We start from the raw sequence: 27811 nt of genomic DNA, 5'->3' as shown, positions 1-27811 counted from the left end.
CAGCCAGAATCTCACACCACAGCAACCACTTTCCTTCTCTTTAACCACTTTATTTATTCCTTTCCCCCCAAAAAAACCCCACATTTCCACCCTCCTAACCCCATCCCAACATATCCCCCCCACACCCAACCGCCTGTGCGTTCATCCCCCTTCCCTCCCAAACCCCAGCCCTCTAGATGTCACCCTCAGCTGGGTTTTTTTTTCTTTCTCTCCCAGCTCAGATTTTCCTTTCTCCAGCTCCTGGGTTTTTTTTTTTTCCTTTCTGATCCTTTTCCGGCCATGTGTGATTGCAGTTTCCTCTGAGCGTCCATTTCATCAGCCCGAAAATTAAGGAGCGGAGGAAAGAAGCAGCGGGGCAACCCTCAAGATCCCTTTCTTCCTCCTCCCCCCCACCAAAAATCCCCCTTCCTTATCCATCACCACCACCACCCTACATCTCTCACCCCATCTGGATCTTGCTAAAACCCCCCAGGATTAGTGGAACAACCCTCAACGCAACCCCCTCCTTTCAGCGTACCCTTCCCCCAACCCCGGCCCCGCTTGGCCCGGAGGCCGGGGTAGGGGGGGGAAATCTTCTACCTCCAATGAAGGCAACAACAGTTTTGGGGTGACTTTGCCTTTTTTTCCTCTCCCTTCCCCCTCATTTTCCTTCTCTTTCTATTTTTGGCCACCCCAGTCGCTCGCAGAGGTTGTTCCTGCCATCCCGCCGGTGGCCGGATGATTATTCTCCTCCCCACCTCTGAACTACAAGCCCATCACCACTGGCTCTGGCCATCTTCCTCCACCTCTACTACTGGATGTCAACACCACTGGGGACGGATCCAGCCTTGGAGAGAAAGTCACGGTACCTCCAACCCACCCTTTTCCTCCCAGCTACCACCATACTGTGGCCGTGGCGCGGCGGAGGAGACGGCGGTTGTAGAGGACACCCACCCCTGGGACAAGCAAAGAAGATCCCTGGGGAGGTTTTGGCTCTTTGGTTCTTCCTCTCCTTGCATGAGACAACCCTGGCTCTGCAGTTCCACCGGGCGATGGCCGTGCAGTGAAGATGTCTGTGGCCAGGCTCAACAGCGCCAATGGCTTTCTGGAGGACAGCAGGATGGAGGCAGGGGACATGGGTAGGATCCTCCGCTGCCTGGAGATGGGTACTGTCCTCACCTTGTTCTATCAGAAGAAATCCCAGAGGCCAGAGAGAAGGACCTTCCAGGTGAAGCTGGAAACCAGGCAGATCATCTGGAGTCGGACACCTGAGAAGGTGGAGGGGGACAGTGAGTATCGGGTGCCCCTGGGAGCTGGGGATGTGCTGGTGGGGTGGCCACTGGGTGCCAAGCCATGGGGTGTTTGGCCATGGTGGGATGTCTTACTGCATTTATGTGGGGTGCCTGGTATTGGTGGGATGCCCTTAGCATAGTGGGGTGACTGTTTATGGGGTGCCCAGCCATGATGGGGTTGCCCTACTGTGGTGGGATGCTCAGCTGCAGCGGGGTGGCTGGTCATGGGGTGCCCAACCATGATGGGGTGCCTGGTGGTGGGGTGCTTGTCTGTGGTGTGATGTCCAGCTGTAGTAGGGTGGCTGGCTGTGGTTAGGGTGCCTGGCTGCAATGGGGTGCCTGGCCATGGCAGAGTTCCCAGCCACAGTGAGGTGCTTAGCTGGGGTTGGGTGTCTGGTTGTGGTGGAGTAGCTGATTGGGGTGGGGTACCTGGAAATAGTGGGGTGCCTGGTCATAGGGGGGGTGCCTGGTCATAGGGGGGTGCCTGGTCATAGAGGGGTCCTGATCATAGAGGGGTCCTGGCTGTGTTTGGGTACCCTACCGTGGTGGGATGCCCAGTCATGGTGGACTGCCCAGCCTTGGATAGGTGCCTGGTCATGGTTGGGTGCCCAAACACAGCGGGGTGCTTGGAATCAGCAGGGTGACCAACTACCCTGCAGTGCCCCACCATGGTGGGGTCTCTGGCTGGGGTGGGGTGCCCACATGCAGTAGGGTGCCCAGTTATGGTGGAATGCCCTACTGCAGGGGTGCCTGGCCCAGAGATGCACACACAGAGGCTGCAGGGCTGAGCAAACTCCCTTCTCCATCCCATAAGCTGCCATGGGGGGTCAAGCTGCTGCCATTTCAACCCCAGGGTTTTGTGACCTCTCTGGCAAGGAACTTCTGAAGCCAACCACCACCTTGCCTGTTTATGGTGCTTTTAACCCCAAAAATGGGGTGCTCAGGCTGCCAGGGTAGGCAGGAGAATTGGGTGGAGCATGGTGGTGGCCCGATGCAGCCCAGAAAGGATTTGGCCCACTGGGCTCCTCCCTAGATTTGGATGGCACCTGAACTGGTGGGGACTGGGCTCAGCTCCTGCTTAGAGGGACCAACCCTGAGCTGGACTGTGGACCATGGGAAGGTCCTTCCAGGTGCCACCCTCCTTCCTTGAGCTGGGAAGGAGGGTGGCACCTGGAGATGGGCATCAGCACAGGCAGGATCTGTGCTTGTCCAGACCCACTGGGAATGGGAGGTGAACTCACCACCGTCCCTTGGAGGGGAGCAGATTCATGGGAAGAGAGACAGGTGAGGGGATGAAGGGCACCCACTTTTGGAGAGGTGGTTTTGGTCCTCACAGGGAAGAACTTGTTCTCCCTTCATGGAAAGAATGTGTTTCTGGGTCCTTGTTTTGCTTTGGGAGCACCATGTGCCACTGGGTGAGGCTCTTGGGTTGATCCCAATGCCCTGCCTCAGTTTCCCCACTGGCGCAGTGGGATCTGGTTTCTCCTAGACAATGGCCCAAAACCCCCCATGGGAATGAGTGGACATCCTCTGAGGTCATTAGGAAAGGGAAATTCCCTCTGGAAATGGTACCATCCCACCATCCAATCCCACCACTCGCTTCCCCCAGCCTGGAGTGGGAGCAATCCCAGTCTTGGTGTTGGGATGAAGGATCTTTCCTGGGAGTGTTCAAGGCCAGGTTGGATGTGGCCCTGGGCAACCTTGTGTAGCTCCAGGCCTGGAGGTTGGTGTCCCTGCCTGTGGCAGGGGGTTGGAGCTCTCTGATCCTTGGGGTCCCTTCCAACCCAGACCAGTCCGTGATTCTATGATCTTCACCCTCTACTCCATCCCTGCTCCACACTTACACATCCTCCCATATGATTTTGTGGATGTGCTGGGATCTCCTCTTCACCCTGAGGGGATCTCCCTCCCGCCCTGTCCCCCACCTCAAACCTGCCTGAGCCACTTTAAGTCGCCCCCTTCAACCAGGCACCCGACTTGCAGAGGGATTAGCAGGGACAGTTGACACTACTGATGTCTCTGTTATGGACAAGCAGGGCCAGGACATGGCCCTGACTCTCCCCAAGACTCCCAGCACCCTTGCAGGCTAATTACACACTTCATTAAGCAGCCAATTGATGAGTGTCCACATCAGTAGGGTCCACCTGTAGCATCACCTCCAAAATTAACTCAATCCTAGAATCACCATAGACTGGTCTGGGCTGGAAGGGACCCCAAGGGTCACAGAGCTCCAACCCCCCTGCCACAGGCAGGGCCACCAACCTCCAGGCCTGGAGCTACACAAGGCTGCCCAGGGCACCATCCAACCTGGCCTTGGACACCCCCATGGATGGGGCATCCACCACCTCTCTGGGCAGCCTGTTCCAGCCCCTCACCACTCTCCCTGTAAAGAACTTCCCCCCCCTCAACATCTAATCTAAACCCTCCCTCCTTTAGCTTTAATCCTGGAGGGTTTCCAGCTCATCACCCTCAGCAGACCCCAGTCCCCAGCACAAGGGTGAAATTTAGTGGAAAACAGCCTAAAATTGGTCTCTGCAAGAAATGTGAAGAAACAAAGAGTGAAGGCAGCTTGGCAAACCCAGGAGCACTTCAGAGGGGGGGAGGGGGGATTTACCACTACAAAAGCTAATTAGGATCACACCTCCAGCCTCATTAAGCACCACATAATTAGAAATAGAAAATCTGGATGGGGTTTAGAGCTGCTGGGTGAGGAGCAGGTATTTTATCTCAGGGGAGATGTGGTGCTCAGGGATGTGGTTGAACACAGGACAGGAATGGTTGGGCTTGATGATCTTAAAGGTCTTTTCCAACCTTGTGATTCTGTCATTGATTTTAAATCAGCCTCACAAACAACATGAGGAACCCTGAGGGGTGTGACCACCCTGTCCCCTCATATAGGAGGGTCTGAGCTGCCCCGTGTCCCACAAGAAGGAAGGACTTTGGTGCCACCAAAGCTCTTCCCCAGGGCCAGCTGAATTTCCCTCCAGCCTCTTCGATTTGCTTCTCTCCTAATGTAGTAAGAAAACTCCCTGGCTCTCAGCATCCCTAAAAACCCACTGGGAAGATCCTGGTCCTACAAAAACCTTCTTTGCCCCACAGAGCTGCTCACTTTGCATTAGAAGAGAAAAGGGATTTCTTTTTTTTCCCAGCTGGAATCGACTTTCCAGAGGGTTTTAGTCACCGGGGACCCCCTGAGACAATGCAGGGAGGAGTTTGGAGACATAGTTCTGACATGATCTGCTGCAAATCCGCTGCAGATGTGGTTTCCAGGAAGCCACCGGCTGCGTCGCATTGTGCGGCCCCGCGCCGCTCCCTCTTCCCCTGGCTCTTCCCAGGGTTGTTTGCCTCCTGGAGAAGGACTTTGGGGGTGTTGCTGGATGAGCAGCTCAACGTGAGCCAGCAAAAAGCTCAGAATCATAGAATCATAGGCTGGTCTGGGTTGGAAGGGACCCCCAAGGATCTAAGAGTTCCAACTCCCCCTGCCACAGGCAGGGACACCAACCTCCAGGCTTGGAGCTACACAAGGTTGCCCCATCCAACCTGGGCTTGGACACCTCTAAGGGATGGGGCAGGAAAGCCACCTGTATCCTGGGGTGCATCCCCAGCAGCGTGGTCAGCAGGTCTGCTCCACTCTGGGGACACCCCTGCATTGCTGCATTCCAGCTTGGGGATCCCCAGGACATGGAGCTGTTGGAGGGAGCCCAGAGGAGGCCACTGAAATGGTCTGAGGGCTGGAGCACCTCTGCTACAGAGACAGGCAGGGAGAGCTGGGCTGGTGCAGCCTGGAGAAGAGAAGGTTCCAGGGAGACCTTACCATAGCCTTTCAATTCTTGAACTGTGCTCCTGAGAAGGATGGGGACAGAGTTTGTAGCAGGGCCTATAGAGATAGGACAAGTGGTAACTAAACAAGGGCATTAACCTGCTTTGGCAGGGGGGTTGGACTCCATGATCTCTTGAGGACCCTTCCAACCCCTGTGATTCTGTGATTCCATGACTCAGACCAGATCTAAGGAAGAGATTTTTTTACTCTGAGGGTGGTGAGACACCATCACAGGTTGCCCAGAGAGGTGGGAGATGCCCCAATCCCTGGAAACATTCATGGTCAGGTTGGATACCCCTTCCAACCTGATCTGGTTGATGATGCCCCTGTTCGTTGCACCTTTAAAGGTCCCTCCCAACCCAAACTCTATGATGACTCAATGATTATTGAATTTCCCCCTCTACTCCACCTTCTCCCCCTCTGCTCTGCCCTGGTCAGGCCCCACCTGGAGTGTTGTGTCCAGTGCTGGGCTCCCTGGGATAGAAAAGCCAGGGATCTCCTGGAGAGAGTCCAGAGGAGGGACATGGAGATGCTGAAGGGCCTGGAGCATCTCCCCTGGGAGGAAAGGCTGAGGGAGCTGGGGCTGTTCAGCCTGGAGAGAAGAAGCCTGAGAGGGGATCTGATCACTGGGGATCAATAGCTGAAGGGTGGGACACAGGGGGACATGGGCAGCCTCTTCTCAGTGTCTGTGGGGACAGGACAAGGGGTGATGGGCTCAAGTTGGAGCACAGGGAAGTTCCACACCAATATGTGGAAGAACTTTTCCACAGTGAGGGTGAGGGAGCCCTGGGACAGGCTGCCCAGGGGGGTGTGGAGTCTCCTTCTCTAGAGAGATTCCAGCCCCATCTGGATGTCTCCCTGTGTGACCTGTCCTAGGGCCCCTGCTTTGGCATGGGGGTTGGACCCCATGATCTCTGGAGGTCCCTTCCAACCCCTCTGATTCATGTAATTCTTGGCAGTGCCCAGAGTTTGGGTCCAAGGCCACATCCTGGCACTGCTGAATCAGGGTGGGGGGTGGCTGCACTGGGACTTGTTGGCAGAACCCTGGTAGTCATCAACTTCTTGCCCATCTCTGGTGCCCTGTGAACAGTCAGGTTTGGGTATAAGCAGCTGTTTTTTTACCCTAAACGCCCCTTTTTGCCCCCAAATATCTGCCTGTTTGTACCAAAGTGGGTTCCTCCAACCCATGGGGGCTGCATGAAGATGGCAACAGGGTTTCAGTTCTTGGAATCTCACCCCAAAACAAAGCACATGCAGGGGGTGTAGACCTCCTGTGCCTCATTTGAACTTAAATCCTCCTCTGATCAACAGTTGGCTTGTGGTCATCCAGGAAGAGGAGGTTGGATAAAGCCTCCAGTGTTTCCCAGACCTTTTCCACCAAGAAAAAAACCATTCTGCCCCTTCTTTTCTTGCTCAATCAACCCAACTTCTCCCCCCACCCCTCAGTCCTCCACAGCTTGGGCTTTTCTTGATCCCTTTTGGATTAGGCTGAGGGTTCCTGTAGAGGCACCGACACCCTTCCCCACCTCCCAGCATAGGAAATGCAGCCAGGCTGGAAATTCTCCAGGAAATGACCCATTTCCTCAGCAGGACAATACCTCTACGTGGTGGTCCAGCTACTTCAGTCACACAAAGCCCTTTTCCTGTCCTGGTGGTTTAGCTTTAGAGGTCAAAAGCTGTTGAGAAGTGGCGTTTGTGGTAGAAAGAACAACTTTTTTGGAGGGGTGTTATTTGCTAATATCATCATTTTCTGCTAATAGCATCATTTCTGCTCCTGGTGGGATGTGTCCACTCATAAAAAAACCCCAAACCAGGGCTTGGAAATGTCCCTGAGTGGTGTAGCAGTGAGGAAGACAAGGATCTGATCCGGAAACCCAACCCTCCTCCCACCGCCGGTGGGGCTTTATATAGCAAGATAATGAGAGAGCAGCAAAGCAGGAAAGAAACCCGCCCTGTGGTCTGGGCTGCTCCAAATTGCCACCTATGGGCAGATGTCTTCAATTAAAAGATGAGCTCAGCCTGCCCAGAGCAGGCTCTTGTCTTTGGGAAGAGGAGAAGGTGGCTGGAGGTGGGGTTGGTTGAGCCTGGGGAACACGTGGCACCTACAAAGCTGGGGGGAAATGGTGGGCAGGGCTGTGGGGATCACATGTCCTGGGGATGTGGGTCCTTGGAGAACACGTAGCAGTGGTGTGCCATCATAGATCTGGGGGAGGAACTACAAGGACCCAGGGGTATGGCTCCCTGGAGGACACCACGGTGCCATCACACAGCTGAAGCAGTGTAGGAGGGACACAACCCATCCTAGGTATCCAGTTCCAACCTGGAGTCCTGTGTCCAGAGCTGGGGCCACAAGGAAGATGTGGGACTCTTGGAGAGGGGTCAGAGGAGCCACAAAGATGATCAGAGGGCTGGAGCAGCTCCCCTATGGAGAGAGGCTGAGGGAGCTGGGCTGGTTCAGCCTGGAGAAGAGAAGGCTGTGGGGGGACCTCATTGCAGCCTTCCAGTCCCTGAAGGGAGCAGAGAAACAGGAGGGGAATCAGCTTGTTCAAAGGGCAGAGACTGGCAGGACAAGGGGGATGGAGTGAAGCTGGAGGAGGGAAGGGTGAGATGAGATATTAGGGGGAAGTTCTTTCCAGAGAGAGTGGTGAGGGGCTGGAACAGGCTGCCCAGAGAGGGGGTGGATGCCCCATCCCTGGAGGTGTTCAAGGCCAGGTTGGCTGGGGCCCTGGGCAACCTTGTGTAGCTCCAGGCCTGGAAGTCGGTGTCCCTGCCTGTGGCAGGGGGGTTGGAGCTCTCTGATCCTTGGGGTCCCTTCCAGCCCAGACCAGTCTGTGTTCTATGATTCCCTGGAGGACACTTGAACCCAGCACCCGTGGTGGTGTCACACCGCTGCAGGGACGCCCTGTCCTGGGGACAAGGTTCTGTGGTGGACACGTGGCCATGGCACCTATGATGCCATCCTGCACCAACAGGCAGTGCCACAGGGATGCCCCATTCTGTGGACACAGTTCCCTGAAGGGACATGCAGTCCCCATGGTGCCATCACACGAGCTGCCACATCACTGGAAGGCAGCAGTGACACATGCCCACAGGGGACACATATCCACAGCACCCACAATACCACCATACACCCATGGACAATGCCGTGGGAGCACCCCACCCTGGAGACAAGGCATGTAGCCCTCTGGCAGCCCCATCTCTTGCAACCTCCCAAAGCCTTTGCTCGTGGGTCTGTGGTGGCAGACAGGCTGGGGCCAATCCCCATGTCCCTCTCTGCCCACAGTTGACATTCGGGAGATCAAGGAGATCCGCCTGGGGAAGAACTCGCGGGACTTCGAGCGCTACCCGGAGGATGCCCGGAAGCTCGACTTCACCATGTGCTTCATCATCCTCTATGGGATGGACTTCAGGCTACGGACACTCAGCGTGGCCAGTGAGTGAGCTCCCTTGATGTTTCCCTCAGCAACCTTCAGGCTTCCCCCTTCCCTAGCATCCCATCTCCCCCATCTCGACCTCACCACCCTCCTCTTCCTCCTCCAGCTTACTCTGAGGACGACACCAACATGTGGGTTACGGGCCTCAACTGGCTGGTGGCAGACACCCAGAAAGCCCAAACCCCACTGCAGATTGAGAGGTGAGGAAGAACCAGCAGGTCCTGTTTCCTATTCTCTAGCTGAAGGTCTGAGAGATGAAACACCCCTGGGTTTGGTCCCTCTCCCAGAGCTGAGCATCATCTGTCCATCTCTTCCTTCACAGGTGGCTGAGGAAACAGTTTGATGGGATGGACCGGGCACGGGAAGGGAGGTGAGCACCAGTATGGTCCCATGCCTGGAAGTGGCTGGTGGGTTTGGATGGATAGGGCTGTGTACCCCTAGTTTCACCCCAAGTCTGGAGGTTGAACCAGGTTGGGAGTGGGAGGTGGTGGGACAAGGTGCTACCAGGTTATTTGGGGTTCTCAAAGGCACCAAAAATCAGAGGGTTGAGCACACTGTGGTTTAGCTGACTTGGTGGTATTGGAGAGATGGTTGGACTTGAAGATCTTAGAGGTCTTTTCCAACCTTAAAGATTCTATGATGCTGCATTGCTGCGTTTCCACCAGTGCCAGGAGAGGCTGGACCAGTAATGCAGCCCATCAACATCTCCCTAAGTCAGGAAAAAACCCCAAATCAGGTGAATTTGGACTTAAATGATGATAGGGATGGACATCACAGCCTGGATTATCAGGCACTGGGCCAGGCTGCCCAGGGAGGGGGTTGACTCACCATCCCTGGATGTGTTTAACAGATGGGTAGATGATGAGGTGCTCAGGGATGTGGTGAGAAGATGAGGTGCTCAGGGATATGGTTTAGTAGAGAACAGGTGTGGTTGGACTCCATGACCTCAAAGGTCTTTCCCAACCTCGGGATTCTGTGATCCAGATTGGAATGATGGCTTAGAGTATCCCATTGGTTCAAGGACACACTCCCCAACCCTCTGCTCTTACTTGCACCAGACCCCTTGTATTTGGGGGTCCTGTGCCATTGTGGAGATCCACAGCCCTACTAGAAGGGTGGGACCCCCACACTGGAGACCATGCAGGCACCAGAACTTGAGGTGGGACCCTCAGTGTTGGGACCTGGGGGTTGTCCATCCTCTGTGGGGTCTGGCTGGTGCAAGACTCAGCTCACCCTCTTACAGCATCACGGTGAAGGACCTGAAGGCCATGCTGCCCCAGGTGAACTACCGGGTCCCCAACATGAGGTTCCTCCGGGACAAGCTCATGGTAAGCACCCCAGTTATGTGGGGAGAAGGTCTTCAAGCCCCCACAGCCAGGCTGAAGCTGGCTTAGATGTTGCTGGCTCTGGGCAGGTGGCCCCACTCTCACCTATCACCCTTTCTGGCAGGAGGTGGAAGCCAGGAATGAGATGACTTTCTCCCACTTCATCCAGTTCTACAAAAACCTGATGTTTGATGCACAGAAGTCGGTAAAAGCTGCAGCTTGATCTCCCAAGCTTCCCTGAGCAGTGTGGTGTGTGTCCCTGGTGAGCTAAACCTGGTCCCCTCCTTCTCCTTGCAGGTCATTGAGCAGCTGGAGCTCTCCTTCCCCTTACGGTGAGTACCCAGGAGCCCAGCAGCTCCCATCCCAGCTGGACTTCCAAGGGTTGGACCCACTGGGTGGGCAATGTAACCAGGCTGTGAGGCAGAGCCTGGGGAGAGAGAAGGGTCTTGGCAGTAGATCAGGATGATCCTGGCCATGGAGCATCGCCCAGCATTGGGGCAGGCTTGAGGTGGAGGGGGTGGTGGGGATGACAAGGGTGATCTGGGGAGCAGTGATGGGAGAAGAGATGAGAAGGGATGGGAGAAGGGATGAGAATGGAGATGGGAGGAGAGATGGCAGTAGGGATGGGAGAAGGGATAAGCAGGGATGGGAGAAGGGATGAGCAGGGATGGAGAAAGGGATGAGAGTGGAGATGGGAGGAGAGATGGCAGTAGGGATGGGAGAAGGGATGAGCAGGGATGGAGAAAGGGGTGAGAGTGGAGATGGGAGGAGAGATGGCAGTAGGGATGGGAGAAGGGATGAGCAGGGATGGAGAAAGGGGTGAGAGTGGAGATGGGAAGAGAGATGGCAGTAGGGATGGGAGAAGGGATGACCAGCATTGGCAGTTGGAATGAGAACAAGGATGTGCAGGGATGGGAGCAGAGATATGAGCAGGGATGGGTGCCAGGGATGCACTGCCCTCCTTCCCACATCACTGGGCAATGCTGCATGCTCTAGCTGGGTGCCTGCCCCTCCTAGATCACAAGGTGACACTGGGATTGTTCTAGCAGCACCCAACAGCTTGGGGTGCTCCTGGCACCCACATGGCCTGCATTTTCCCAAGTCCCTTGCTAGCTGCCACAGCAGGTAGGAGTGGGGTGGGAGCTGAGCTGTGGGTAGACAACAGGCAGCCTCAACTCCCCCATGGGGTCTACCCCAACTCCTGCTCCTGGTCCTTGCTGATGGCCACTCCATGTTCCAGGAACGTGGACCGCCCTGAGCTGTGCCAAGTCTCCCTTTACGACTTCCAGAAGTTCCTCCTGCATGACCAGAAGGTGGGTGCTGTTAGAGACACCAGCTCCAACCCTGGGGACCCCCATGGGATGCCCCAGCCTGGTTCCCCCATAACGATGACCGTGTTTGCACCCCAGGAAGCCTGGGCCAGCGACGTGGGCATGGTGCGGGACTACATGTGCACCTACCTCAAGGAAAGCTCCAGTGAGGTGACAGACCCCTCCTTCCAGCTGGATGAGGTCAGTAGCCCCACATGTCACCTACCCAGGGGTGTCTCACTGGTCCTGGCTGTCTCTGACCTCTCTGCTTTCCCCCTAGTTCCTCACATACCTCTTCTCCAAGGAGAACATGGTGATGGACTCCAAGTATGAGCGTGTGGTGCCTGAGGAGATGAACCATCCTCTGTCCCAGTACTGGATCTCCTCCTCCCACAACACGTAAGGACAGGGTGGGCTCTCCTTGAGGATCTCTGTGAGCATCCCATCACCCTGGCTGGGACAATCTTGGCCTACAATGGTTCTTATTCTCCTCAGGTACCTGACAGGGGACCAGTTCTCCAGTGAGTCCTCCCTGGAGGCTTACGCCCGCTGCCTGCGCATGGGTTGCCGCTGCATTGAGCGTGAGTGGTGTCCCCCACCCCCCCAGCACCACACAGAGGTGCTGAACCACACCCCCAGCACTCTGTGGCCCATCAGATGACCATCCCATCTACCCAAACCCAGGCCACTGGGGTGGGGAATCTTCTGTGTCCTTTGGGAGGTCGGAAACAGTGACCAACATGTGTTAACTGAGATCTCTCCCCACTCAGTGGACTGCTGGGATGGCCCAGATGACCTCCCTATCATCTACCATGGCCACACACTCACCTCCAAGATCAAGTTCCTGGATGTGCTGCACACCATCAAGGAGCATGCATTCATCACCTCTGAGTAAGCCCCAGCCCCCCCAGTGGCATCCCAATTTGGGGCCAGGCTGGCAACTTCTCCTTCACCTTCATCCCAAGCCACCATTCCCACCTCCTTCCTCCAGGTTCCCCATCATCCTCTCCATTGAAGACCACTGCAGCATCGTCCAGCAGAGGAACATGGCCTCCCACTTCAAGAAGGTTTTTGGAGACATGCTGCTCACCAAGCCAGTAGACATCAATGCTGATGAGCTGCCTTCACCCACCCAGCTCAAGAAGAAGATCTTAATCAAGGTGTGGGGTGGGCATCACCTCAAAGCCCCTCTTTGAGGGTGGGATAAGGTCCATGTTGGGTTGGGAGGGATGGTGATCATGTCAAATCTTGGGACTCAAGAGCAAAATGTATCTGTCCACATCCAATAGGACATCTGAGAGACACCCTACTGCAAGATACTGTCAAGGGGAAGGGGGTGGTGATGGGGAACTTGTAGGACCCCAAGTGTGGCCTGAGGGTTAGGAGCTCAGCATGATGGGGACACCATACCCACTGCTGAGCTCCCCTGCTTGGGCTGTCCCCAGCACAAGAAACTGGTTGAAGGGAACCTGTATGAGGAGGTCTCCACTGCCAGTTACTCAGAGAATGACATCAGCAACTCCATCAAGAATGGCATCCTCTACCTCGAAGACCCCATCGATCACGTAAGACTCTCCCTGCCACTGGTGGCTGAGGGCTGAGTGGGGTCTGTTGGGTGGGGACATCAGGGTTTGGGATGAGGATACGGCATGGGTCTCTCTTAGACCATTGCAATGCCATGGGGGGATGGGGCAGGAGAAGAAATAGAGGTCTCAAAGCCCCAATCTATCCATGCCACCATCCTGCCAACCTTGGTGATCCTCTTCCCTCTCAGACCTGGAGTCCCCATTATTTTGTCCTGACAAGCAACAAGATCTACTACTCAGAGGAGACGTCCCGCTACCAGTTCAACGAGGATGAGGAGGAGGTGGAGCAGAAGGAGGTGTGTGTGTGGAACAGGATGTGTCCATTCTGGAGGCTGCTCACGAGTGGTGTCCCCCAGGGTTCAGTCCTGGGTCCAGTTTTCTTCAACATCTTTATCCGTGACCTGGGTGAAGGGATTGGATGTTCCCTCAGGAGGTTTGGAGATGACACTAAGCTGGGAGGAAGAGTTGATCTGCCTGAGGGTAGGGAGGCTCTTCAGAGGGGTCTGGACAGGCTGGACTGATGGGCTGAGCCCAACAGGATGAGATTTAACAAGGCCAAGTGCAGAGTGCTGCACATGGGACAGAACAACCCCCTGCAGCGCTCCAGGCTGGGGGAGACTGGCTGGAGAGCTGTCAGGCAGAGAAGGACCTGGGGGTGTTGGGTGACTGCAGGCTGAGCATGAGCCAGCAGTGTGCCCAGGGGGCCAGGAAGGCCAAGGGCATCCTGGCTTGTGTCAGACCCAGTGTGGCCAGTAGGTCTGGGGAGGGGATTGTGCCCCTGGACTGGGCAGTGGTGAGGCTGCAGCTGGAGTGCTGGGTCCAGTTCTGGACTCCTCAGCATCAGAAGGACATTGAGGTCCTGGAGCGAGTGCAGAGAAGGGCAACCAGGCTGGGGAAGGGGCTGGAGGGCAAATGCTGTGAGGAGCAGCTGAGGGAGCTGGGGGTGTTGAGCCTGGAGAAGAGGAGGCTGAGGGGAGACCTTCTCCCCACCTGCCCTGCCCTGCCAGGAGGGTGCAGAGAGGTGGGCGATGGTCTCTTCAGCCAGGGGCCAGGAGATGGGACAAGGGGCAGTGGGCTCAAGCTGCCCCAGGGCAGGGTCAGCTCAGCTGGGAGGGAAAAGTTCTTCCCTGGCAGAGTTGTGGGGCTGTGGAACAGGGGCCTGGAGCAGGGTCAGGGCCTGGCACAGGCTGCCCAGGGAGGGGGCTGAGTCCCCACCCCTGGGTGTGTTTAAGAGATGAGTAGATGAGGTGCTCAGGGATCTGGTTCAGCACAGGATGGGAACGGTTGGACTTGATGATCTTCAAAGGACTTTTCCAACCTGGTGATTCTCTGCTTCTGTGATTCACGGGGTGCCAAACCCCAGGGCATCTCTCTCTTATTATGGGCTGGTCTTCCAGGAGTTCAACAACAACGAGCTGCACTTCACAGAGAAGTGGTTCCACGGGAAGCTGGGTGGTGGCCGCGACGGCCGGCAGATCGCCGAGAAGCTGCTGCACGAGTACTGCACCGAGACGGGCGGCAAGGACGGCACCTTCCTGGTGCGTGAGAGCGAGACCTTCGTGGGCGACTACACCCTCTCCTTCTGGTAGGAGCCTCAGGGGGGAAAGGCAGGAACCCACCCTCCCCTCAAACCAGTCTGGACATCCCACCAAAGGTCCGGCTGATCCTTGAGTTGGTGGTTGGGGTGGCATCTTGGAGGGGAATACACCCTAAATGTGGGATGGTGGGGATGTTGGACCTACATTAACCCCTCCCTTTGCCTTCTCCTCCCCCACTGCACCAGGAGGTCCAACCGGGTTCAGCATTGCCGGATCCACTCGCGGCAGGAGGCTGGTGCCACCAAGTTCTACCTGACGGACAACCTGGTCTTCGACAGCCTCTACAGCCTCATTTGCCACTACCGCGAGGTGCCGCTCCGCTGCAATGAGTTCGAGATGCGCCTCACTGACCCCGTCCCCCAACCCAATGCCCATGAGAGCAAAGAGTGAGGACGGTCCCCCAAACCCCCCCAACCCCAACCCCCACCCCGCTCCTTTGTTCCTCCTTAGGTCCACCAGCCTCCTCCATCCCTGTTGTCAGGTCTTGGGTACCCCATGGGATGTGGGGATGGTAATGGTAGCCCACTGCCTCTGTTCTCTGCCCAAACAGGTGGTATCATGCCAGCTTGTCACGCCTTCAGGCTGAGCACATGCTGATGAGGGTCCCAAGGGATGGAGCTTTCTTGGTGCGCAAGCGCAGTGAACCCAACTCCTACGCCATCTCCTTCCGGTGAGTGCAACCACCTCACACCCTGAGACCAGTCAGGTCCTGGCCAGAGTGCCCAGATTGGCATCTGAGCTGAGAACTGGCCAGCTTGTGTCTGTGGTGACTCCATGAACGGGAGGGTGACATGATGGGAAACAAGTGGTTTTCATGGGGAGGCTGCTGTGATGGGAAAGCCACATCCTGAGGGGATCACTGCCAAGGCAGGGAGGGCATCACCTCCTGCCTGTCCCCATGATGGAGCTGGGGTCTTGGCTTCAGTGCCCAGATTGCCATCCGAGCTGAGAACTGCCCAGCTCATGTCTGTGGTGACTCCATGAACGGGAGGGTGACATGAAGGGACACAAGATGTTTTCATGGGGAGGCTGCTGTGATGGGAAAGACACATCCTGAGGGCATCCCTACCAAGGCAGGCAGGGCATCAACTCCTGCCTGTCCCCATCATGGAGCTGGGGTCTTGGCTTCAGTGCCCAGATTGCCATCCGAGCTGAGAACTGGCCAGCTCATGTCTGTGGTGACTCCATGAATGGGAGGGTGACATGATGGGACAGGAGATGTTGTCCTGGGGAGGCTACAGTGATGGGAAAGCCACATCCTGAGACCATCCCTACCAAAATTGGGAGGGCATCACCTCCTGCCTGTCCCCATCATGGAGCTGGGGTCTGGTCTTGGCAACAGTGCCCAGACTGGCATCTGAGCTGAGAACTGGCCAGCTCATGTCTGTGGTGACTCCATGAACAGGAGGGTGACACGATGGGACATGAAACGTTGTCATGGGGAGGCTGCTGGGATGGGAAAGCCACATCCTGAGGCCATCCCTACCAAGGCAGGGATGGCATCACCTCCTGCCTGTCCCCATCATGGAGCTGGGGTCTTGGCCACAGTGCCCAGATTGCCATCTGAGCTGAGAACTACCCAGCTCATGTCTGTGGTGACTCCATGAACAGGAGGGTGACACGATGGGACATGAAATGTTGTCATGGGGAGGCTGCTGGGATGGGAAAGCCACATCCTGAGGGCAGCATTGCCAAGGCAGAGAGGACATCACCTCCTGCCTGTCCCCATCATGGATTTGGGGTCTTGGCCACAGTACTGAGATTGCCATCTGCGCTGAGAACTGGCCAGCTCGTGTCTGTGGTGACTCCATGAACTGGAGGGTGACATGAAGGGACACAAGATGTTTTCATGGGGAGGCTGCTGGGATGGGAAAGACACATCCTGAGGGGATCACTGCCGAGGCAGGGAGGGCATCACCTCCTGCCTGTCCCCATCATGGAGCTGGGGTCTTGGCCACAGTGCTGAGATTGCCATCTGAGCTGAGAACTGCCCAGCTCATGTCTGTGGTGACTCCATGAACAGGAGGGTGACATGATGGGACATGAGATGTTTTCATGGGGAAGCTGCAGTGATGGGAAAGTCACATCCTGAGGGCATCCCTACCAAGGCAGGCAGGGCATCAACTCCTGCCTGTCCCCATCATGGAGCTGGGGTCTTGGCTTCAGTGCCCAGATTGCCATCCGAGCTGAGAACTGGCCAGCTCATGTCTGTGGTGACTCCATGAACAGGAGGGTGACATGATGGGACATGAGATGTTGTCCTGGGGAGGGTACTGTGATGGGAAAGACACATCTTGAGGGCAGCACTACTAAGGCAGGGATGGCATCACCTCCTGCCTGTCCCCATCATGGAGCTGGGGTCATGTCTTGGCAACAGTGCCCAGATTGCCATCTGAGCTGAGAACTACCCAGCTCATGTCTGTGGTGACTCCATGAACTGGAGGGTGACACGATGGGACACAATATGTTGTCATGGGGAGGCTGCTGGGATGGGAAAAACACATCCTGAGGCCATCCCTACCAAGGCAGGGTATCACCTCCTGCCTGTCCCCATCATGGAGCTGGGGTCAGGTCTTGGCCACAGTGCCCAGATTGCCATCTGAGCTGAGAATTGGCCAGCTCGTGTCTGTGGTGACTCCATGAACAGGAGGGTGACACGATGGGATACGAGATGTTGTCATGGGGAGGCTGCTGGGATGGGAAAGACACAACCTGAGGGCATCACTGCCAAGGCAGGGTATCACTTCCTGCCTGTCCCCATCATGGAGCTGGGGTCTTGGCCACAGTGCTGAGATTGCCATCTGAGCTGAGAACTGGCCAGCTCATGTCTGTGGTGACTCCATGAACAGGAGGGTGACACGATGGGACATGCGATGTTGTCCTGGGGAGGCTGCAGTGATGGGAAAGCCACATCCTGTGGCCATCCCTACCAAGGCAGGCAGGGTATCACCTCCTGCCTCTCCCCATCATGGAGCTGGGGTCTTGGCTTCAGTGCCCAGATTGGCATCCAAGCTGAGAACTGGCCAGCTCATGTCTGTGGTGACTCCATGAATGGGAGGGTGACACGATGGGACAGGAGATGTTGTCATGGAGAGGCTGCTGGGATGGGAAAGACACATCCTGTGGCCATCCCTACCAAGGCAGGCAGGGCATCAACTCCTGCCTGTCCCCATCATGGAGCTGGGGTCTTGGCTTCAGTGCCCAGATTGCCATCTGAGCTGAGAACTGCCCAGCTCATGTCTGTGGTGAGTCCATGAATGGGAGAGTGACACGATGGGATACGAGATGTTGTCATAGGGAGGCTGCTGGGATGGGAAAGCCACATCCTGAGGGCAGCACTGCCAAGGCAGGGAGGGCATCACCTCCTGCCTCTCCCCATCGTGGAGTTGCGGTTTTGGCAACAGTGCCCAGATTGCCATCCGAGCTGAGAACTGCCCAGCTCATGTCTGTGGTGACTCCATGAACGGGAGGGTGACATGATGGGATACGAGATGTTGTCATGGGGAGGCTGCTGGGATGGGAAAGCCACATCCTGAGGGCATCACTGCCAAGGCAGGGTATCACCTCCTGCCTCTCCCCATCATGGAGCTGGGGTCAGGTCTTGGCAACAGTGCCCAGACTGGCATCTGAGCTGAGAACTGGCCAGCTCATGTCTGTGGTGACTCCATGAACAGGAGGGTGACACGATGGGATACGAGATGTTGTCATGGGGAGGCTGCTGTGATGGGAAAGACACATCCTGAAGGGATCACTGCCAAGGCAGAGAGGGCATCACCTCCTGCCTGTCCCCATCATGGAGCTGGGGTCTTGGCCACAGTGCTGAGATTGCCATGCGAGCTGAGAACTGCCCAGCTCGTGTCTGTGGTGACTCCATGAATGGGAGGGTGACACGATGGGACAGGAGATGTTGTCATGGAGAGGCTGCTGTGATGGGAAAGCCACATCCTGAGGGCAGCACTGCCAAGGCAGGGTATCACCTCCTGCCTGTCCCCATCATGAAGTCAGGGTCTGGCCACCCCTCACATATCCCCTCCCTCCACCTCTCTTTGCCCCAGAGCCGAGGGGAAGATCAAGCACTGCCGCATCCAGCAGGAGGGTCGTCTCTTCATGCTGGGGAGCTCAGCTGAGTTTGAGAGCCTCGTGGACCTCGTCAGCTACTACGAGAAGCACCCGCTCTACCGCAAGATGAAGCTGCGCTACCCCATCAACGAAGAGACCCTGGAGAAGATGGGCACCACTGTGAGAGGCCCTGCTAGTGGGGATGGTGGGGATGGGGCTTGGGGGTGGGGGATCTGTGCCATGGGCAACCCAGTCCCATCCCCCAGTTGTGCCCAGTTGTGCCCAGTGTGCCCAGGTGGCCAAGAAGGCCAATGGCATCCTGGCTTGTGTCAGACCCAGTGTGGCCAGTAGGGCTGGGGAGGGGATTGTGCCCCTGGACTGGGCACTGGGGAGGCTGCACATCCAGTACTGGGTCCAGTTCTGGGCTCCTCAGCATCAGAAGGACATTGAGGTCCTGGAGCGAGTGCAGAGAAGGGCAACCAGGCTGGGGAAGGGGCTGGAGGGCAAATGCTGTGAGGAGCAGCTGAGGGAGCTGGGGGTGTTGAGCCTGGAGAAGAGGAGGCTGAGGGGAGACCTTCTCCCCACCTGCCCTGCCCTGCCAGGAGGGTGCAGAGAGGTGGGCGATGGTCTCTTCAGCCAGGGGCCAGGAGATGGGACAAGGGGCAATGGGCTGAAGCTGCCCCAGGGCAGGGTCAGCTCAGCTGGGAGGGAAAAGTTCTTCCCTGGCAGAGTTGTGGGGCTGTGGAACAGGGGCCTGGAGCAGGGTCAGGGCCTGGCACAGGCTGCCCAGGGAGGGGGTTGAGTCCCCATCCCTGGATGTGTTCAAAAAAAGGGTAGATGAGGTGCTCAGGGATCTGGTTCAGCACTGGATGGGAATGGTTGGACTCGATGATCTTCAAAGGTCTTTTCCAACCTTGTGTGTGATTCTGTGATTCTACGGTGGGAAGGTCTCCTCCAATCTCTTGGGAGAAACCCAATGAGAACTGGCCAAGCTTGTTTTACCACCACTGCCCACGGTTACAGCTCCACTGTAATTCCCTTCCAACGAGCTGCATTGGATCCCTCTCAACCATCCTCCTGATCCCACGTGGTATCATGGTTCCCACCACATCCCCTTGTAGCCCCCACCTGCATCCAGGTGACCTACTCAAGCACATCTCCTTGCAGGAGCTGGACTATGGAGCCCTCTACGAGGTGCGGACCCCCCACTTCTATGTGGAGGCCAACAAGATGCCTATGGCCAGGGTAAGAGGGTGAGCTGGTGTCCCTGGGAGGAGGAGGGTGGTGGGACATGATGGTTCTAGTGCTGGGGTTTCTGGGACACACACCCCTGCCCAAATCCACTACATGTCCCACCACTGACCTGGACTTTCTTCTGCATTTTTCTGCCTCTCAAGTGATGCTGGAGCTGGTGGGACCTTTCCCACCTCCCCACCACTTAAGGGAGGTCTGAATTCCACCAACAGTATAGTAATGGCACGGTGGGCAGAATCTGGAGAGACCCCAGCCTAGAGAAAGGACCTGGTATGGGTTTGCACCAGCAGTGAGGAAACCTCCATAGATCCCTCTGTACTGAGGAACTCTGGAAGAGCAGGCTTAGGGTCAGTTCCCAGGTGGTGGAGTCTCCTTCCTCAGAGGTTTCTGGGACTTGGCTGATGTTGGAGCTGGTCTGGTCTCTATCCTCAGAGATTTTCAGGACCAGGTTGGTAACAGAGTTGACCCTGGAGGATGCCTGGAACAGGCTGCCCAGGGAAGTGGTTGAGTCACCTTCCCTGGATGTCTTTAAAAAAAGGGTAGATGAGGTGCTCAGGGATCTGGTTTAGCATAGGATGGGAATGGTTGGACTTGATGATCTTCAAAGGTCTCTTCCAACCTTGTGATTCTGGGATGCTGGACTGGGGCCTCAAGGTTCCTTCCCTGTGATCCATCAATCCCATGGTCCAACACTGGACCAACAGGGACCTTAAAGGTCCCTTTGCAGCAAATCAGCTCTCAGGTTAAGACCAGACCCAGAAAAGCTGAACCCAAAGGAGCTTTCTCCAGGGAGTGTGGTAACATCAGGGGATTAACCCCTTCAGTGCCCCAGGAGAAACAATTTGAGGGACCCAGAAGAGGAACACGCTTTGTGCTGAACATGGTGGTCTTACAGGACCATGGGCACCTCCATCCCTACGCTCCTCTCTAACATATCTCACTGCTGGTGTGAGCAATTTGGGGGGGGAGGCATAATTTTGGGTGTCAGACCCTCGAGGAGCTGGACTGAGCAAGGAACACAGCCCACCAGCATCTGAGGGGTGACATGTGTCCTTCCCCTTGGTGGTCCAGTGCACGGTGAAGGCTCTCTACGACTACAAAGCACAGAGGGAGGATGAGCTGTCCTTCTGCAAGCAAGCCATCATCCACAACGTGGACAAGCAGGATGGAGGCTGGTGAGGGTGGTTGGGTGGTACCTGGGGTGGGCATCACTGTGGGTGGGTGGGGGTGTGGAGGGGATATCCCAGGTTTTCCTATGGGTCATCCTGTGGTGGGTTTTTAACTGTCTCCTTTTCTGTCCTTCCACCCCTTCTCTAACTGCTCCTCAAGGTTGCATGCAGCATGAACACCCTGGTCCCCTCCCAAATTGGTCCACTTGCCTTGATCCTCTCACCCCTTGCAGGTGGCGGGGGGACTACGGGGGCAAGAAGCAGCTGTGGTTCCCGGCCAACTACGTGGAGGAGATCGTCAGCACAGAAGCACAGGAGCAGGATGAGGCCGTGAGTGCCATGTCCCCATGAACCCAGGACCAAGGCTGCCCAGATGCTCCCAGCCTTGGGTCAACCTGGACCTTGATCCAGAGGTTGGGAGATGCTCAGCTATGGAGTGGGGGATGATCGACCATGGAGTGGGGGATGATCAGCCATGGAGAGGGGGATGAACGACCATGGAGAGGGAGATGCTCAACCATGGAGAGGGGGATGCTCAATCATGGAGAGGGGGATGCTCAACCATGGAGAGGGGGATGCTCAACCATGGAGAGGGGGATGATCGACCATGGAGTGGGAGATGATCGACCATGGAGTGGGGGATGATCAACCATGGAGTGGGGGATGCTCAACCATGGAGAGGGGGATGATCAGCCATGGAGAGGGGGATGATCGACCATGGAGAGGGGGATGATCAACTATGGAGAGGGGGATGATCGACCATGGAGTGGGAGATGATCAACCATGGAGTGGGGGATGCTCAACCATGGAGAGGGGCATGATCAACCATGGAGAGGGGGATGCTCAACCATGGAGAGGGGGATGATCAGCCATGGAGAGGGGGATGATCAACCATGGAGTGGGGGATGATCGACCATGGAGTGGGGGATGATCAACCATGGAGAGGGGGATGCTCAACCATGGAGAGGGGGATGATCAGCCATGGAGAGGGGGATGATCGACTATGGAGAGGGGGATGATCGACCATGGAGTGGGGGATGCTCAACCATGGAGAGGGGGATGATCAGCCATGGAGAGGGGGATGCTCAACCATGGAGAGGGGGATTCTCAACCATGGAGTGGGGGATGCTCAACCATGGAGAGGGGAATGATCATGGAGAGGGGGATGATCGACCGTGGAGAGGGGAATGATCAACCATGGAGAGGGGGATGCTCAACCATGGAGAGGGGAGTGATCAACCATGGAGAGGGGGATGCTCAACCATGGAGTGGGTGATGCTCAACCATGGAGCAGGGGATGTTCAACCATGGAGTGGGGGATGATTGACCATGGAGTGGGGGATGCTCAACCATGGAGCAGGGGATGTCAAGAGCATGGTTTTTTCTCTGGTTTTGCTTGGACTTGGCCAGTTCTGAGGGCCAGGGGAGACTGCCAATCCGAGCCCCACACAGCCACCCCCCAACAGCCACCTCTTCCTTCTTCTCTTGCAGTCATCAGAAAACAGTCCCCTGGGGAACTTCTTGAAAGGCTTCATCGATGTGCCATCCTGCCACGTCGGTGAGTGTCCCCACCATGGCTGTGGGAGCCCACCAAGAAATCACACACCTTTCACTGAAGCTCAGCACCACAGGCTGAGGCTCCCCAAACTCATCATGCAAATGCTACTGGGGCTTGTTGCCTGGTGCAACGAGCATCATGGGACTGGGGTTTGGAGGGATTTATCTGATTTTGAGGGGATTCAGAGGAATTTGCGGGGGGGTCTGGAGGATTTGGGAGGTCTGGAGGATTTGGGGGATGTAAGAGAAACACCTTTCAGTGTGGAAAGCTGAAACCATTGATTACAAAAACGGGACCTTCACAAGAGGAGGACCTCAACACCTGGTGGCATCAACACCTGGTGGCATGCCAGTGGGGGCTGGTGGGGAGCAGGGAGTGGGACCTCTGAGGTTTCATTTGCTTCACAGAGCCAACCGTTGGGAATGTCTTGGAGTAAAGCCCTCCTCTGATGTCCTTATAGTTATCTCCAAAGACGGGAGGAGCTCCAAACCATTTGTCTTCACCATCCATTCCCAGCAGATGTCCCACGCAGCCCAGTCGCTGGATGTGGCCGCTGACACCCAGGAGGAACTCAGCGAGTGGGTGGCAAAGATCCGAGAGGCCACGCAGAATGCCGATGCCAGGGTGAGGGGCGCTGGGCTGCAGAGGGTGTGTGGGGGGGGAGTGGATGGTCCCCAAGATCTCAAAAGGAAGAGGCTGGGGGAAGACATTTTGGGGGTCCTGTTTTCCTTTGGGTAGATGCAAGAGGGAAAGATCATGGAGAGGAGGAAGAAGATTGCGCTGGAGCTCTCCGAGCTGGTTGTCTACTGCCGCCCGGTGCCGTTCGATGAGGACAGTAAGAGCTGGAGAAAGGGGTTGGTGGTGGTGGTGGGGGGAAGGTGATGGGATGGGAAGAGATGGGGAAGGGGGAACCAAGTCAGCATGGTGTGCCAACCTCCAAGGAATCTTCCACTGATGGGTGACTGGGGTGGTTTCAGAGATTGGCACGGACAAGGCGTGCTACAGGGACATGTCCTCCTTCCCGGAGACCAAGGCAGAGAAATATGCCAACCGTGTCAAGGGCAAGAAGTTCCTCCAGTACAACCGGCGCCAACTGAGCCGGATCTACCCCAAGGGGCAGCGCCTGGACTCCTCCAACTACGACCCCTTGCCCATGTGGATCTGTGGGAGCCAGCTCGTGGCCCTCAACTTCCAGACACCTGGTAAATCGTGCTCCTTGAGGTAGCTGGTGGGCTGATTAGAATCATAGAATCATAGAATGGTCTGGGTTGGAAGGGACCCCAAGGATCAGAGAGCTCCAACCCCCCTGCCACATGCAGGGACACCAACCTCCAGGCCTGGAGCTACACAAGGCTGCCCAGGGTCACTGCAGGTCACCCCCAAAATCCCTATCCCCAAAGGTTCTGGCCTTGTTCCTGTTGCTGGAGGTTGGTTTGGATGGTCTCTCCCATCTTTCTTCTCATCCTGGTGGGGACATAGAATCATGGAATGGCATGGGTTGGAAGGGACCCCAAGGATTATAGGTTGCTGGGTGCTTCATGCAAAACCCAGATGCATCCCTTCCTCCAAGCAGGGCTGAGGGCTCTTAGCAGGGGGGTTGCCAGGGCAGGATCTTCTGCCCAAGGACTTTGGAGAAGCCCCTGAGCTCAGACCTGCTCTATCCCCATGGCCACAGACAAGCCAATGCAGCTGAACCAGGCGCTCTTCATGCTGGGTGGCCGCAGCGGCTACGTCCTGCAGCCTGACATCATGAGGGATGAGACATTCGACCCCTTCGACAAGAACAGCCTGAAGATTGTGGAGCCCATCACAGTGCAGCTGCAGGTAAGTGGGCAAGGACAGCAAGTCCACCCTGAGCTGGTCACCATCAAGATGGTGGCTTGCTTCTTCCTATGTTTTGGGTCAACTGGGTGTAGTTTTTACATGTTTCAGCCCCATATTTACTCAATGGGTGTCATTACCCCATGATGGCTTCAGTTTGTTGATCTTCTGTATCAGAAATAGTGTGGCCAGTAGGTCTGGGGGAGGGGATTGTGCCCCTGGACTGGGCACTGTGGAGGCTGCACATCCAGTACTGGGTCCAGTTCTGGGCTCCTCAGCATCAGAAGGACATTGAGGTCCTGGAGCAAGTGCAGAGAAGGGCAACCAGGCTGGGGAAGGGGCTGGAGGGCAAATGCTGTGAGGAGCAGCTGAGGGAGCTGGGGGTGTTGAGCCTGGAGAAGAGGAGGCTGAGGGGAGACCTTCTCCCCACCTCCCCTGCCCTGCCAGGAGGGTGCAGAGAGGTGGGCGATGGTCTCTTCAGCCAGGGGCCAGGAGATGGGACAAGGGGCAATGGGCTCAAGCTGCCCCAGGGCAGGGTCAGCTCAGCTGGGAGGGAAAAGTTCTTCCCTGGCAGAGTTGTGGGGCTGTGGAACAGGGGCCTGGCACAGGCTGCCCAGGGAGGGGGTTGAGTCCCCACCCCTGGGTGTGTTTAACAGAGGGGAGATGAGATGCTCAGGGATCTGGTTTAGCTTAGGATGGGAATGGTTGGACTTGATCTCAAAGGTCTTTTCAAACCTTGTGATTCTGTGACCTTTCTCTGCTTGAACCATCCCTTTTCTCAGGGGAGAACCCCACAATGTCACAGAGCTGAGCCCAACCTGTTTTATCCTCCAACCTTCCCTTCAGGAAGGTGGAGGATAAAACAGATAAACCCAGAAAGCTTCTTACTCAGCCCTTGGGTAGTTTCAATGTTAGAGCTGGGAGGGCTTAGTTTGTAGACACCTGACTCTTGAGCAGGGCATGAGTCCAGCAAAGTTGGTGGATAGGGCTCAAATCAAGCTAAACCCAGTCCAAGGTTGGGTTTAACTGTGGTAGGACTAATTATGACCACAAAGCTTCTGGCAAGCCCAAAACACCCACCTTTTTTTACACTGAGGGTGGTGAGACACTGGCACAGGTTGCCCAGCAAGGTGGGAGAAGATGCCCCATCCCTGGAAACATTCAAGGTCTGTCTGGCTGGGGCTCTTGAGTGACCTGATGTGGTTGAAGATGTCCCTGCTCATTTCATTGGGAGTTGGACTGGTTGACCTTGAAAGGTCCTTTCCAAACCCAACCAGTCAATGATTTTAAAGCAGCCAAACCATGGGGGTTGCCCTGGAGAGTCCTTCCTCATCTGATGTAGCCAGAACTCACCTTCTTCTCCCTCCTGCAGATCCTGGCTGCCCGGCACCTACCCAAGAATGGGAGGAGCATCGTGTGCCCCTTCGTGGAGGTGGAGGTGTGCGGCTCCGAGTACGACAACAACAAGAGCAAGACTGATGTTGTAGGTGAGGATCCACCTGCACAACGTCCCCACACAGCCCCTGCGCCCTGGGGACAAGCAGTGACACCAGAACTTCCCTCCTTGTGCCCTTTGGGTTCTTCTTGGGTGATGGGGATGGTTTTTATGGCCAGAGGATGGGCACCTCCCACTGATTGTGCCATGGCAGTGATGTCCACACATGCCCAGCCCCACTCTCTCCTCATCCCCCCCCAGCTGACAACGGCTTCAACCCTGTCTGGATCGTCAAGCAGTTCGTCTTTGACATCAACAACCCTGAGTTTGCCTTCCTCCGGTTCGTGGTGTACGAGGAGGACATGTTCAGTGACCCAAACTTCTTGGCACAGGCCACCTTCCCTGTCAAGGGCCTCAAAACAGGTAGGGTCCTTCCATCCACATCATCATCATCATCATCATCATCATCATCATCTCATAGAATGGCTTGGAAGGGACCTTTAAAGGTCATCTAGCCCAAATCCCCTGCAATGATAGATGGCATCATCCCCTTAGGGATCTGGCCATGGTTAGAGGTCCTGGACCCCTCCCATTGGTCCTGAGCTCATGTTGGGCTGTTGTTTCCAGGTTACAGGTCGGTGCCGTTGAAAAACAGCTACACTGAGGATCTGGAGCTCGCTGCCCTCCTCATCCACATTGAGATTGTCAATGCAAAGGCAGGTGGCTGGCCCAGGTGGCTTGGGGAAGCCCGTGCCTCAGTTTCCCCAATCAAAGCAAAAGGGGAACAGCACCCTGAGAGGGGTAGGGGTGGTGTCCTGTCCAACCCATCAGCTTCATACCCTTGTGTCAGAGCAGGAGGAAGATGAGGAGAACCTCTACTCATCCATCCAGCAGCTAAGGGACCGTGCCAGTGAGCTCTCCAGCCAGGTCTCCAGCTACGAGCGCACCAACGGCTGCGACTCCCGCTACCAGCAGCGCCTGGATGAGCTCAGGGCAGCCCAGGAGCGGCTCATGGAGCTCACTGAAGTCCGCAACCGCAAGTGAGTGTCCCCTCCCCTGTGCCTTCAGGGGGTCCTGAGCTCAGGAAGGTCCCTAAGGCCATCACCTACCTCACTATTCCCCACCAGGTTGATGGAGAAGAAGAAGAGGGACCGGCAAATGGTGACCAAACGCAGCTGAGCTGGGTGGACACGAGCCACCAGCCCACTGTGGCTGCCACCTCCTCTCCTGCTGCAAAGGGAGGTGGGGTGGCCAGGTCCAGACCATCCCTCCACCTCATGCCCAGGGCTGGGCAATAGCAGTGCAACACATTTGGGGATGAAAGAGCACTTCAGGTAGCTCTGCCTGTGACCTTTCTCCATCGGGACGAGGCAGGAGGTGGGATGCTCCAACCTAAATCCCAGGCACCTTCAACTTCGTCCCATGTCTTCTGGGGCTGGTGGCCACATCCCTTGTCCCTGCAAGGTGGCCACTGCAGCTCCTCTTCACCTCACATCTTCTGCATCCCACCACCCCATGGCAAAGGGAGAGCAACAAGCCTCACGACTGATGGGGAAACTGAGGCACGGGGAAAGGTATCCTGATAGCCAACCAGCCTAGGACAGGGCTGAGAACACCTGCTGGGGACAGGGAACAGGACTGGCTGACAGTGAGACATCAGGATGGAGACACCAGGGACACTTTGGGGGGGTGGGGAGGGGGTGGTAGGGGGGGATTTTGTGTCCCCCCCCCAGCTATAAAAACCTGTATTTTCTTCTTTTAATCAGCGTGTACATACAGCACAGGGGGGGTTGGGGGGGGTGGGTCTATACCAACTGCAGTATTAGGGCACTGAGGTACCCCAAAATGTCTGGAGATACCCCTGGGATGGGCACAAGGAAGCAGGGAACCAGCTTTGGGATGAGGAAGCAGGGAACCAGCTCTGGACATGCCACCCAGAGTAGAATGATGGGTGCTCCAGGTGGGCTCCAGGCAAAGAAGGGAACCAAGGTGTCCCCAAGGAAAGGGACCAGGATGTCCTCAAGGTCACACCAGCATTGGAATCCTACTGGTAAAGCCAATGGAGGTGGTGGCTGGGGACAAACTGGGGTGTCCCCTGAGGTGGGGACATCCCAGTGGCAAAACCCATGGTTTCTTTGTATGAAAATAAATCTATTTAGCCAATATTTATA

The 27811-nt window shown here is 56.2% G+C and overlaps 1 protein-coding gene across 1 annotated transcript; it reads left to right on the top strand.

The window, feature by feature from the left end:
• Nucleotides 1-399: 399 nt before the first annotated feature.
• Nucleotides 400-27811, top strand: LOC311205844 (1-phosphatidylinositol 4,5-bisphosphate phosphodiesterase gamma-1-like). The gene is made up of 32 exons (XM_084280354.1): nt 400-1268; nt 8375-8524; nt 8632-8725; nt 8848-8895; nt 9769-9853; nt 9975-10055; nt 10148-10182; nt 11091-11163; nt 11260-11361; nt 11441-11559; nt 11656-11741; nt 11931-12051; nt 12152-12320; nt 12606-12725; nt 12935-13042; nt 14144-14331; nt 14530-14730; nt 14895-15014; nt 18400-18583; nt 19571-19648; nt 20729-20832; nt 21060-21156; nt 22318-22384; nt 22845-23008; nt 23123-23219; nt 23362-23586; nt 24060-24208; nt 25578-25692; nt 25902-26063; nt 26268-26356; nt 26496-26680; nt 26768-27811. The coding sequence occupies exons 1-32, from the start codon at nt 1049-1051 to the stop codon at nt 26817-26819; spliced, it is 3888 nt and encodes a 1295-aa protein (XP_084136480.1). The 5' UTR covers nt 400-1048; the 3' UTR covers nt 26820-27811.

This window comes from Gallinula chloropus (genome assembly GCF_964237585.1).
Source record: "Gallinula chloropus genome assembly, chromosome: 2".
NCBI lineage: Eukaryota > Metazoa > Chordata > Aves > Gruiformes > Rallidae > Gallinula > Gallinula chloropus.
The sequence above is the reverse complement of the archived record's forward strand: the minus strand, read 5'-3'. Positions and strand labels throughout refer to the sequence as shown.

Bases quoted from the DNA above. Each gene is read 5' to 3' on its own strand.
- LOC311205844 (XM_084280354.1), top strand. From the start codon at position 1,049: ATGTCTGTGGCCAGGCTCAACAGCGCCAATGGCTTTCTGGAGGACAGC. The intron at 12,052-12,151 runs GTAAGCCCCAGC...TCCTTCCTCCAG, and splicing joins CATGCATTCATCACCTCTGA to GTTCCCCATCATCCTCTCCA. The intron at 22,385-22,844 runs GTGAGTGTCCCC...ATGTCCTTATAG, and splicing joins TGTGCCATCCTGCCACGTCG to TTATCTCCAAAGACGGGAGG.